Raw genomic sequence first — 13,270 nt, forward strand, 5'->3', positions numbered from 1 at the left:
CCCGGGCGGATCCCACATGCCGCGGAGCAACTAAGCCTGTGTGCCACAACTACTGAAGCCCGCACACCGTGCTCCGCAATAAGAGAAGCCATTGCAATGAGAAGCCCGCGCACCGCAACGAGTACCCAACGCAGCCAAAAATAAAAAATTAAAAAAAAAAGAATACGTTAGAATGTAGAAAAACTTCAGTACAATCTCTTGCTCACTCCACAGTAAGGTTTCATTCTCATCAAAACCAGGGATAATTATGCCATTATTAAAAAGATAGATATGAATTTGAAAATAATCTTACTGCATTAGTGTGACTTTAGTTATTTCAAGTATTTAAATGTGACTCAACCTCTTAAAACTAATATATCTGGCTTGTTTGGGTCTTTCCCAATTTTATTTATTGAAATAAGATAAGGTAATGATCAATTACGAAAAACAACCGATCAGATAATGTATTCACCTAATGTACTGGTTCTCTACAGAGGGCAATTTGCTCCACAGGGGACATACAGCAATATCTGGAGATGTTTTTGTTGTTGTGTGTGTGTGTGTGTGTGCGCGCACGTGCATGGTGCATGCGTGCACACGTGTGCTCATGCACACACGTTACTGGCACCCAGTGGGTAGAAGCCAGGGATGCTGCTAAACATCCTATGATGCACAGGACAGTCCCCGGCCCCCCAGCGAAGAATTATCTAGTCCAAAATAGCAATAGTGTCAAGAATGAGAAAACTTGGCTTAATTTTGCAGCTGTTATAGTTCTTCACTTTCATTGGGTCCATTTGAGAATACATTTGAGAATTTTACATTTGAGAATCTCATAGATGTCTGTCCCCTCTGTCCAGAAAATTCATACATCTACACATTTTTATACATAAATTGTGTGGAAAGCCAACAGATCCTCTCTCCTAAACCTCTTCTATAGACTAAGTGGAGACTCTGCTTTTAGATGTGGAAATTCTCACCATCATCTCAAATTCATTATTAAAATACAAAGGTGATGTAAGAGGTAGTGTTATACAGTAAGATACACATTTGTTTCCTACTCAAAAACCCCCCAAATGAACTGGGATTCAGCTTTGGGTAAGTAACTCAAGCTTATCGAATTCAAGTTTTTCCACTCTAGAGTGGGCTTTGTGATATTTTCCCTAAACAATGCTGGTTTTATAAACACCAAGCTTTTGTACAAAAGGATTAGGAATAGAGCAGATAAGTATGCTCACCGATTTTCCCTTTTTCCATTGTACTTTAACAATGGTAACAGATATAATCTATCAACTACCTACTGTGAGCCAGACACTGTTGACCACTTAACCTGTGTTATTTCTAATTATCACCACAACCTGATGAGATATGCATTTATTATTACTACTTGGAAATGAGTAAACTGCATCTCAAAGAGGTTAAATAAATTGCTCAAGGTATTATAACCCTTTCCTTTTAGATTCAAAGTCTCCCTCTCTTCGTATGAGTTTGCCAGTGCTTTTGTAGGAAGAGTTTTTGTTATTTAAGACTCATTTTAGTAGAGTTACATACATACACACACACACAATAATAATAAATATTGATTTGCTGACTGAAAGGTAAGCAGTAACGATGTAAATAGTAAAACTTGAGTGAGAATGATGAAGGATATCTGTTGACCAACTGTTCAACTGTTTCAAGAGCTGATACAACGGGAGTGGAGTGGAGGACATTGGGAATGAGATTTTTCAGTAAGAGCTGTTTGCCACAGTAAAATGGATGTACTTGGCTTTTCCATATATGCCCTGTAAAGGTTAAGGGGACACACTTAGAAAAGTGGGGTAACTGATAAAAAGCACCCAGTTTCTGAGCATCAGACTCTGATTCTTCCTCTAGTAAGTTTGGAGAGGGGGCTGATTTACTTGTGCATTCCCAGGGTTACACCGATGCTGTCCTGTGAGGGCTCAGTCTTTATGGACAAAGTCTGGAAACTAGTGTATGGTCCAGGAATACCGGAACAAGTCCACAGCCGTATGTGGGGAAGCATATTAACTTGGCACTTGGGATTCTTTTTTTAAAAGAATAAGATAAGTAGGAGAATCATTCTGGAACCTAGTTTTCAACAGATATCATTCTCCAGTAATGTAACAAAGCACAAAATATATTGACAGAACTTAATATTCAACTCAAACTCAACCTAACTCAACTCAAATAAACTATGTTTTTTTTCCCCTCTGTGTAGGGAAAGATATTTTTCTAGAACTTCATTAAGAAAAAAGGAATCTGTTAAAAATTTACAGTGGAGATCCATACCTTCTCCAATATAAAATGTAACTTCTGTGTGAAGGCTTCCCTGACCAATCGTCTCTTTTCTATGCTCCTGAGGTATTTTATACACAACTCTGTTACAGCATTCTCACACTGTATGGTAATCACTTCTCTCTTTCTCTCATCATCTACCTCATTAAATGAGTGTCCTTATATACCCAACTCCTACCCAGGTGCCTGGCACAAAATAGATGATGTTTATAAATATTTGTCAGTAAGTGAATGAGTGAGTGATAGTTAATCCTCCAGTTATGTATTAATAATATACAGATGTAATCAAACATCCGAACACTCAAAAGGAATTAAAAAATAAAACACCCCCAGGGCCATCTCAGACACTGACAGCAGACCCAAATGAATTATTTCTCTCTTCCTATGATAACCACTCCTTCTCTGATAACTTATAACATGGAATCAGAGGACCGTGCTTACCATTTTTCCAATCATCATTACATATGGGCCCAAATACTTGTTCACGCCGAAGATGTCTAACAGACGAATGTACCAATAAATGATGTTCACACAATAGATGACCCTCCCGTCACTCCTGAAGGGCTGGTCTTGGAGACGAAGGATCATTCCAACAGAGAACAGAAGGATGGCTATGAGGTCTGTGACATTCCAGTACTCTTGCAGCCACACCTTTACTTTTTGTAGCAATTTCCCTGGCTCTGACATCAAAATCTAAAAGTAAGGAAAGAGAGTGGGGTTAGGTTTGATTTCTGTCTATATTTTCAGCCCAGTTGGAAAGTGCTTGGTCCGTTAGCTGACATCAGTAGCTTGTTCTGTCTACCTGTATCTACTCACCTTATCTACTCATCTGGATGGCCTAAGCTTAGCTCAGTTGTATATAAGCAACAAGTTTGATCCTTTGGGATGCCTTACAATTCTAAGACACGCATTAGGGTTTTGCTATAAAATTATTGATTCCTAATACCCTGCAAATCTCCAAAATCCTCCTTCATCTCAGTAAACGGTATCACCATACTGAGTTACTCAGGCCACTAACTTAGGAGGACTCCTTCATTCCTCTTTCATACCCATATCCTCTGCATGAACATGTCCTATTACCTATATTTCCAAATATGACCTAGTCCAACCACTTCTCACCACCTTCACTCTATCCTAAGATAGAGTCGCCACTCTATCCTAAGCCCCATTACGTTGCCCAGATGATTGCAACAGCCTTCTAACTGGTATCCCTGCCACCACTGTTGCCCGACCAGCCTCAATGTATTCTCTGAGCAGCACACAGAAAGACCTTTAAAAGCCTAAGCCGTGAGCTGGGTGGTGATTACACAGTTGTATGGGTAGGTAAAAACTCATCAAGCTGTACCTTTATGAGTTGTTCATTTTCTTACTGGTGAATTATACCTCAATTCAAAAAAGAGAGAGACTTGAGAGACATATGAACAACAGCAAAACTAAAGCAAATTGTGATAACTGAATATTTAAGCCTTCTGATGGCTTCCATTATGAATACAGAAAGATCCAAACTCCTTACAGTGGCCTCATTTCATGTCCCACCATAGTCTCCCCATTCACTACCCTGAGGCCTAGTGGTTTGCTCTTAAGCATAACAAATCCATTCTATACTCAGGGCATTTGCACTTATTCCTTTTGTTGGGAATTTTCTTCTCCCAGATTTTTACATGTCTGGGTTCTCCTTACACTCGAGGTCTCCACTCAAATTTCCCCTTCTTAGGAAGAACTTTCTTGACCACCTCCTTGCAGTGGTCTCCACAGGCCCAAGCCACTAATACATTATCCTACTCTATTTTTTGAAGATTTTTATCACTATATGGAAGTCGTCTGCATGCATGTATATGTGTGCATACATGTACGCATAAGAGTCTAGCTAGCTAGCTATCATCTATCCATGCATCCCTCTCAACATCCATCCATCTCTCCTCTCATCTATAACTAAACTTTGAGGACAGACCCTTTGTTTCCCAGGTCCTGCTACATAACAGACACTCAAGAAATATGTGTTGGGCTTCCCTGGTGGCGCAGTGGTTGAGAGTCCGCCTGCCGATGCAGGGGACACGGGTTCGTGCCCCGATCCCGGAAGATCCCACATGCCGCGGAGCGGCTGGGCCCGCGAGCCATGGCCGCGGAGCCTGTGTGTCCGGAGCCTGTGCTCCGCAACGGGAGAGGCCACAGCAGTGAGAGGCCCGCGTACAGCAAAAAAAAAAAAAAAAAAAAAAAGAAATATGTGTTGACTGATTGTTGCAGAGACACCTCATAGCAATTCCCCACTCCCTTGTATATCTTAACTGCTGGGTGGTACTCTGAATTATCTTAAATCTAGAGGGGCTTTTTGCTGCTCCACACTCTATGAAATGAACAGTTGGATAGTAGGAGTTGACACCCATTCTGCACCGCAGGATGTGAGGAACCTGGTGAGGCTATACAGCAGGGCTACCTTCAGGAATCCCTTGTGTTTGCCTGAGACGTCCACCTCTTCCAGCCATGACCCACCCCTTTCCCGACTCAGGACCTCTCAAAGGAGAGGAGTGCAAAGGCTGGGGCCAGGTCTAATCTACAGCTATTTATTTGCATCCTCACGGTGCCTTTAATAGCTTGCCTTGGCCTGAAATATTAAGGAAGGGAGGTTTTAGTGAGTCAGGACTGGGGCTTGGAAGGCTGAGCAAGATACCGCCGGGAGCCGCGTGGTAGCCTCATTGCTAAACCCTAGCCCTTAGCATACATCGGAATCACCTGGAGGGCTGGTGAAAACACGGTTGCCTGGGCCCCAGTCCTGGAGTTTCTGCGTCAGTATGCCTGTGTGGGGCTTGAGGATTTACATTTCTAAAAGCTCCCAGGTCATGCTGGTGACCGCAGGTTGGGAGCCACTGTCCAACCCATGAGGAATTCCAGCAGCAGCTATTATCCTGATGGCTTCCCACCCAGGTTCCACCTTAACTAGGGGAAAGAACCTGTCTGTGCACAAGCGTACGTGCTGGGGTGGGGAATGCCTTAGAGTTTCTCTAACCCTTTGCCCACACTCGCCTAAGGTTTATAGTATATATGTATATGTATTTTAAATAAAGTATTTTTCTGAAATCTCAACATAAAAAGAGATAAAAGCAGAGTGGCTGGGGTGAGGCCTCTCTTAGGATCCCAGGGATCCGGGGAGCGTCTCAGTTTGCAACCTCGCGGGGAGTGGAAAGAGCCGTGGGCCTAGGGCCGGGTCAGTCAGGTTTAAGACCCAGCTCTCCTCTCTAGCTGTGGGATGCAGAAAAACTGCTCAATCCCTGGGTCTTGGTTCCCATACCTGTGCAGTGGAGATGTCTTCACAGCGGGCCACCTACCTCACGAGTAGCGGGGAGGAGGCCCCACGTGAGAAGCTGTCTACCCGCAGCCGGGGGCAGTTAACACGAGATTACGGGATGACGGGGCTTGTTTGGCTGACTGCGCGCAGAAGTTAAGTGTGCCGGGAAGGGGCGGGCCCCGGGAGAAACCACAGAGCCCGCCTAGGTCCCCGGAGGCACGGAAGCCTACAGACTTTCCCGTTTTCAGGCGCCTACGTCTGAGGTCTGGAGGGCCCGCGTGCCGTGAGGAGGCACCAGGCGGGACGCTCGGCGCCTGAGCACGTCCTTAATGAACATGTCCTTAATGGGTTCAGGGACGTGGGGTGAGGGGCCAGGGCGTAACCTCATTGGGCCAAAGGGAAAGTCAGATACTTAGGCGGTCAGTGCCTCCCGTCCCACTGCTTCCTGGGAAACAATGACTCTTGGTTGACCCCCCGCTGACCCCAGGCTCCAAAGCCTGCTCTCCCCGCTGTTATATGCCGCCTCAGGAGAAATGGATAGCCAGCCTGGAGATTCCTGGCAGCCTGCCGGCTTGGCAGCCTCTTCCAGAACAGTCCGTGGAGTACAGACTGCTCCCTGTCTTCTTCCAGTCTAGTCCCTGGAGAGATTCCAGTCTCCCTGCTCAAGTCTCTCCCTTTTCTGCTTGTCCTGGGGAAGGAATAGGCATCTGGGCTTTAAATCACAAAGCCAGTGAGCTGGCGCTGCACAGCAACAGAGCCCTCAGCAGTTGCGGCCTCAGTTCTCAGAGAGCTACACAAAGACCAAAGCGAATTTATTACTGTTTTCAGTTTACAAATGGGAAATGCACAACAGTGGTCAGGAAGTGGAAGGCATTATGAATGGGAAAGCCTAAGAGTAGACAACTAGTTGGAATGAGGCAAAGGCAGCCACTTAAAAAAAAAAAAAAAAATCCAGTCCCTTATAAAATGGGACTCTCAGGATAGGGGCATGCTGGTTAGAATTTAAATATCCCCAAAGCAGTTAAAAAACCCAAGGAAGGGCTCTAAATATTTATACATGTTTGCTTTTTCAAAAAAATGATCCCACTTTTTCTCTGGAGAACACTCTAGAGCTAAGCCCTAAGATAGTAAGGCCCTTTTAACCTGTCTTAGTAATGAAGGCAAGGGTGAATTTGTGGGTTTGTAGGAATCCTTTTTTTTATGGAGCTCAATATATTTTCCTACTCACTGTAGTACAGCAAGTAGGGTTGTTCCAGAGCTCTCGAGAATGCAGTGGACTTGACAGGGAGTAATTCTTCCAGAAGAACCTCTCCAGGTGATTGTAGTTCCAGGGGGAAATGCAGAGGAATCATCATACCAAGCCTGCCTCCCCTGTGGGCTTGGGAATGGGCTTTGGGAGCTTGTTGGGCAGGGTTGCAGAGCCCTCTGGTGGATTATTGCTTGACTACATTTATTCTAACGGCTCTTAATCTGATGACCCGAGGCTAGCTTTGACTTCAAGTCACAGGAGGGTGGCATTTTGATGGCTCCTTTTATGCGATGGCATTGGGGGGAGAAGAGAGGGACCCACATCCTCAACCTGAAGGACAAGAAATATGCTCAATTCACTTAGGGCTGGTAGAGAGGATGGCACCCAGCAGGGACATAATAAATGTTGAGAAGGAATAAACCAGGGAATAAATTAATGAATGAAAGCGTAGTTCCTCCTAGAGCTGCTGAAATGCATTTGCAGAATCATAGGTATTGGTGGACTGTGTCCAAAGAGACACAGAGTAAGGGGTTGCAATGGGAGTTAGAAGTGGAAAATTTAAAGATTAAAAAAAACTTCCTTAAAGTAGAAAAAATTTTAAAGTCATGTTTATCAGGATGAGGAAAGAGAGGTGTAAACAGTGTTGAAGACAACTGGAGGGTTTCTTGGGGTAAGAGATAACTCTAGCAGAAAATAGACTAGATCCCAAGCATGCGTGGACTGACAACCCTATAAACACACTGAAGCCTCCCAGGTCTGTCAGCAGCCGTGGAAGCCAAGTCCTTTGTTTCTGTGGCAGTGTTAGAGAAATAGTTTCTGGCTTAACTTGGATCCCGAGTGTTCCATGATCCCCTCTATCCACAGAGGTAACTAACCACTGTCTTTCTCCTCTGTTCTCTTTTATGAAAGCAGTTACCTCTCTCATCTTTTCTATTCCCAGGGTGAAAATATAGGAAATGACGATCCATTCCTGGGTGGAAGGCCAGCGCTCCATCTTCACTAACACGATATAGTTGAAGAGCATCAAGTATCCGATGTACGCCAGCTGTAAGGAAACACAATACAGTGCTCTGGCTGCAAAGACCTGGGAGCCCTGCCCTTGGGCCAGGCCACTGTGAGTCAGGACACAACAAGGTCAGCAAGCAGGACTAGGAATTCACGACGAAATGAACTTCTAGGCTCTAAACAATCAAAAGAATTTTAAAAGACTGTAATTTTGAAATAATTTGATATACAATCTTCCTTTTGATCCTTGCGTGTCTCTGCGTCCCAGTACTTTGCTTGTACCTATGTGTCATGATGCACCATTTTGTTTTGCAATTCCCTGTTTCTCATATTTTCTTGGCTAAAAATGGAACCTCTTCTCTCAGGGGCTGCTCTTGCTCATGCATGAACCTTGGGTCCTTGAACTAGGACAGCACAGTGAATTTTTGCCTAATGAATGCCAGGTAGATTAAATGTCTGTAAGAAGGAAAGGCAGACACATGCTATACGTGTAAATTGGTCAAACCGACATAAATAATAGCCTGGAATTTCTTGGAGCCCCACTTTAATTCTCTTCTTTTTTTCTCCTATCTTAATGTGCTTGGTTTGGCGGTGCCCTGGGAAGGTTTTACCTCTTATTCCAGGCACTGCTTTCCTGCCCTATCCAAGCTGGGATATTCCTTCCTGGTTTCTGCTTCTTTGAACACAACAAGAGAAGACAAGCAATTTATAGGAAAGCATGAGTCTGTGAGGCCAGCTGCGGCTTGGAGCAAGGTTTAACCCTCACGAGGCGCTAGCACTGCAGGTTGGGCCCTGGTGGAACTAGCTGAGTTGCTGGGTGTCCCAGGAAAACTCCCCAGGGTTCAGGTTTGGTGAATGTCACTGGACAACTCAGGTATGTCTAGATGAGTGGAGTATAGGAGGGCTAGTGAGGTTCTTACATAAGGGGCTGAGGAGCCTCTGGAGAAAAAAAACTCATCCTAGGGGCAATGGCATAGAAGTTAAGCCTTTTCTAGGCAAGGCTTCAGGTCGAGTAAGGTACTTGCTGCTTTTAGGGGCCTCCGGGGCTGTCAACAGGAACTAAGAGTGAATTTATTGAAATCTGCACTCTTTGGAGCTTAGGTAGCAAAGAATAGGATATGCTGTGGGCAAAAGGATTGAGACCTTGAGAATTTTGGAGATACCGCATGATTCTGGAGCCCTGGAGGCAGCTTAGAAGGTGGAGAAAGATGCAGTCTGGCTGGGAGACAGGGGAACGGGCGGCCCTGCAGAACTAGAGAAACACTGCTTTCTCTACTAACGGACCTCTTTCCTTCCCTTTTCCTTTTTTCTTCCCCTTTTTTTCCTTTTTTCTTTTTCCCTTTTTCTCTCCCCTTTTCTCTTTTTCTTCCTTTTTCATCCCTTTTTCTTTTCTTCTCTCCTTTTTCTTCCTGTTTTATTCCCTTTTCCTTTTTTCTTTTTATCCTCCCTTTATACCCTCCCCTTTTCCTCTTTCCCCTTTCCTTTTTTCTTCCTTTTTCTTCCCCCTTTTCTTTTTTCCTCCCTTTCCTTTTTTTCTTTTTTTCTCCCCTTTTCCTTTTTATCCTCCCCCTTTTTTTCTTCTTTTTCTTATTTCTTCCTTTTCCTTTTTTTCCCCCTTCCTTCTCATTTAAAAAATAAATGAATACATAGGTCCTTAATATGAGTCAAAGGTACTTTCTGAGACACTATTACATTGACGGATTTACAGCCACAGCGATATAACTTCTCATCTCTTGAAGGGTGGGCATATATCAGAGTTGAATGAGATCACGTATGAAAGTGAGAGGGCAGCTGCATAGATGCTGGAGGATCAACAGACCTCCTCCTCCTCCTGAGAGATTCACTTTGGTATACGACCCCCCACCCCGGGCTCAAGGACCACCATTTATAACCATGCCTCAGTTCCTACCCCACCCCCTTCGGGATCATTAGCATGTTGTGAAAAACTGCACCTGAAAAGAGTCTACTCAATGTGAAATCGTGTAGGATGGTGTTTAGGGTGTAATTTGTTTCATATGGTTCCTGTTTACCATTATACACTGGCATCCACTGTCTAGTCCCTGTGAGTTCTGTATTTTACAAAACACAAGGAAAGGACTTCAGTGGATAAACGGTGAAATATGCTCTTAGCCTCCTTCTGACCTGAAATCCTTCTCTCTTTCTAGTTGCTTCCTTCTCCTTGTTGGACCAAATTCCACTGCTTCTGGTGGGCCTTGTTAACTGCCCAGGTTTTGTCATTTTACCCAGTTCATTACAAAACATTCCAAAGCATTATCTTCTCTTGTCACAGGTAGGCCCAGTGACACACACACAATTCTTCCAGAACCTCTTCATTTTAGTACTTAAATAACTCCTTCAATCTGCCTCTCTCCTCTGAACACAGGTCTAATGTACTTGTTTGGCAGAAGGACTAGTGTTTGGTGGAAGGAATGTAGACGCAAAGTCAGTGAAACTTGGATTTAAATCCTGGCTCAAGTACATCCCAGCTGTATCTTTTTGTGTAAAATCACTTCGCCTGCCTGGGCCTCCCTTCTGTGAAATGGAGATGTTTGCTACCGACCCTGCAGAGCTTTCAGAAGGATGGGGGAGGGGAATATGCATCTACCTCCTGCTACAGTATAGAGGCCCAATGAATGGTGACTGATATTATTATACACCTCTTTTTTCAAGAAACTTCTATGCCTCTCGCCTCCTCTTACCTCAGTCCTTCCTTCCTTTTTACCCCCCTTAACTACTCATACCTCTCTTCTTTTTCTTTTTTAAATTGACCTCATTGCTTATGCCTCCTCCACGACCATCCTTTTTAGCTCCTGCCTATTTTTTAAATCAGTTACTCTACAATGCTTTTCTTTCCATAAACAAGCTACAGTATAATATTTTGGGACAACTCTCAAAATACAGACTTCCAAAAATAGGGCTTTAAACATGTTTCAGTGGTACAACAGAGGACTGGATGCTGCCTTGGAAGAAACCTTAGAACTCGCTAACATTCATGGGGCCTTGCTGCAGATAACCCTAACATGACATGCTTTAATGTATGTGTGTGTGTGTGTGTGTGTGTGTGTGTGTCTGAATATATATTCACATATATACACACATATATATTCTGTAAGCTTTAACAAGCTGTGTGTAGAATGCCATAGCTTTGAAAAGAAACAGAACCTTGTGATTCTTAAGTTAGTGGGAATCCTATAAGAATGTGTATTTTATTTGCTTATCTATTTTTATAAATTTACCATTAACCAAGGTGCATGACTCCTAAAGTATGAAATGCAAGCACCAAAGCCTGCTGAAGCTGCCTGGGGATCCCTGGTGGGGCCTGGCCATTCCTTGCTTCTTCCCAGGCCTTTTCCTACTGCCGCTAGAGCGTGGAAGGGCCCATCGTGTTATCAGAGGAAGGAGTCTGTTCCTGCTGGAGAAGCCCAGAGCACACCCGGTGCCCTCTGACCTGGCACCACTTTGCACCTTGAATTGGCATCCTCTCCAGCTGGGCACTTGAAACAGGCCCTCACCACAAACTGGTCTGGGATCCAGTTGGATCCCTGCCTCCTTTCGTCTTGGAACAGAAGAGGACTCAACCTGCTCCTCTGGAAACTTGCTAAGATATGGAAGTGAGGTTATGTGGAAGTGAGGTGTGCCCTACCTTTCAGAACCCTGGGAGTGTAGAAGGGGATACTTTGGGAAATCAAGGTGGGAACTACTCTTACAGAAAAAAACACAACCAAAAGCAAATGGGCCCTTTGATCTAAAGCTGCATTTTATTGTTAAGCATCTCTGGGGACTTTAAAGACTGACACTCCGCATCTCCATTTACTTCTTTGAGACTTTGTCAATACATATGGATTTCTGAAAATCATTGTGCAAACACAACCAGACATGACTGGAGCATCCAGTCTGATGGGTTTGTGGAGGGTAACCCAGTCAGCCATGCAGAAGAGAGCTGGACACGTGGGCCCCACTTCTCAAAGGGACAGCCTCACAACCTGCAGTAGTATATGGTACAAGAAGAGCAGTATGCCCCAAGCTTCCCAGACCACAAGACTCACCTGGGAAGCTTGTTAAACACAACCGCTCGGGCTCCTCCCTGGAGATTTCATTTAGTGGGTCTGTGATGGGGCCAGGAATTTACATTTCTAACACAATCCCTTATCATTATGGAAGTTTTGGAAATATCAGGCTGAAAACTCAGCCCTTTGTCTAGGGCAGTGGTTCTCATCCCTGGCTATTCATTACAACCACTTGGGAGCTTTGAAATATCCTGATGTCCTGGCTGTGCTCCAGAACAATGTCAACAGAATCTCCGGGAAAAGAACCCAGGCATCTTCTTAAGTAAACATATAGATTAAATAGAACTCAGGTTGTTTTTTTTTTTAAGCACTCCAGGTGATTCTAATGCATAGCCAAGGCTCAGAGCCACTGGCAAGGCATCTGTGATTTAAAAACATTCTTGGCTAATAAATTGCCTCAGCTAAGTAAATGGGGACTAGAGGAATCAAGGAAGTAAAATTAATACTGAACTCAGACAAAGAAAAAAAGAGATGCCTTGGAAGGGTAAAAGATGCTAGTATTCTATTTGTAAAGGTGATAGATAATTCTTGATACTACTACTGGTTTCTTTCATGCTCTAGATCAGGAGTCTGTAAACATTTTCTGTAAAGGACCAGATAATTTTTAAGGCTTTGTGGGCCAGATGGTCTCTATTGCAAGTAATCAACTCAACGGTTGTAGCACAAAAGCACCCAGACTATAGGTAAATGAATGAGTTTGGCTGTATTCCAGTAAAAGTTTATTTATGGACACATCAATTACATGTGAATTTCATGTAATTTTCATGTGTCACAAATTAGTCTTCAGTAGATTTTATTTCAACTCTTTAAAAATGTAAAAAACATTCTTAGGGGCTTCCCTGGTGGCGCAGTGGTTGAGGGTCCGCCTGCCGACGCAGGGGTCACGGGTTCGTGCCCCGGTCCGGGAGGACCCCGCATGCCGTGGAGCGGCTGGGCCTGTGGGCCATGGCCGCTGGGCCTGCGCGTCCGGAGCCTGTGCTCCGCAACGGGAGAGGCCACAGCGGTGAGGGGCACGTGTACCGCAAAACAAAACAAAACAAAACATTCTTAGCTCACGGGCCACAATAATGGGCAGTGGGCTGGGTCTGGCCTGTGAGCTGTAGTTTGTCACGCTCTGTCCTAGACAATTAAAGCAGTCTAATATAAGAGAAAGGTAGGTATTCAATAAATGATAGTTTATCATTGCTGCCTGGGTGGATGAAGAAAACACTGCTCGTTGCTCTGCAATGGGACCAGCCTAGGAATAACAACAGTTACATTTATATTGTGCTTACCTGTTCCAGGCCCTGTTCTAAGTGCTTTACTTTTTTTTTTTTTTTTTTTCGCGGTACGTGGGCCTCTCACTGTTGTGGCCTCTCCCTTTGCGGAGCACAGGCTCCGGACGTGCAGGCT

General features: G+C 44.3%; 1 protein-coding gene across 6 annotated transcripts in view; it reads right to left on the minus strand.

Annotated features, from left to right (window-relative positions):
• TRPM3 (transient receptor potential cation channel subfamily M member 3) overlaps positions 1 to 13,270 on the minus strand; it is a gene marked incomplete at its 5' end in the record, with an annotated part of 816,760 nt that overhangs the window by 58,133 nt on the left and 745,357 nt on the right. For all 6 annotated transcript variants that reach the window (XM_082615532.1, XM_082615530.1, XM_082615528.1 and 3 more), the window contains 2 exons: positions 2,716 to 2,967; positions 7,723 to 7,851. In XM_082615532.1, the coding sequence (XP_082471658.1) occupies positions 2,716 to 2,967; positions 7,723 to 7,851 (381 nt within the window). The remainder of the gene's footprint in view (positions 1 to 2,715; positions 2,968 to 7,722; positions 7,852 to 13,270) is intronic.

This window comes from Mesoplodon mirus (genome assembly GCF_964341445.2).
Source record: "Mesoplodon mirus genome assembly, chromosome: 1".
In the NCBI taxonomy this organism is placed as follows: Eukaryota; Metazoa; Chordata; class Mammalia; order Artiodactyla; family Ziphiidae; genus Mesoplodon; species Mesoplodon mirus.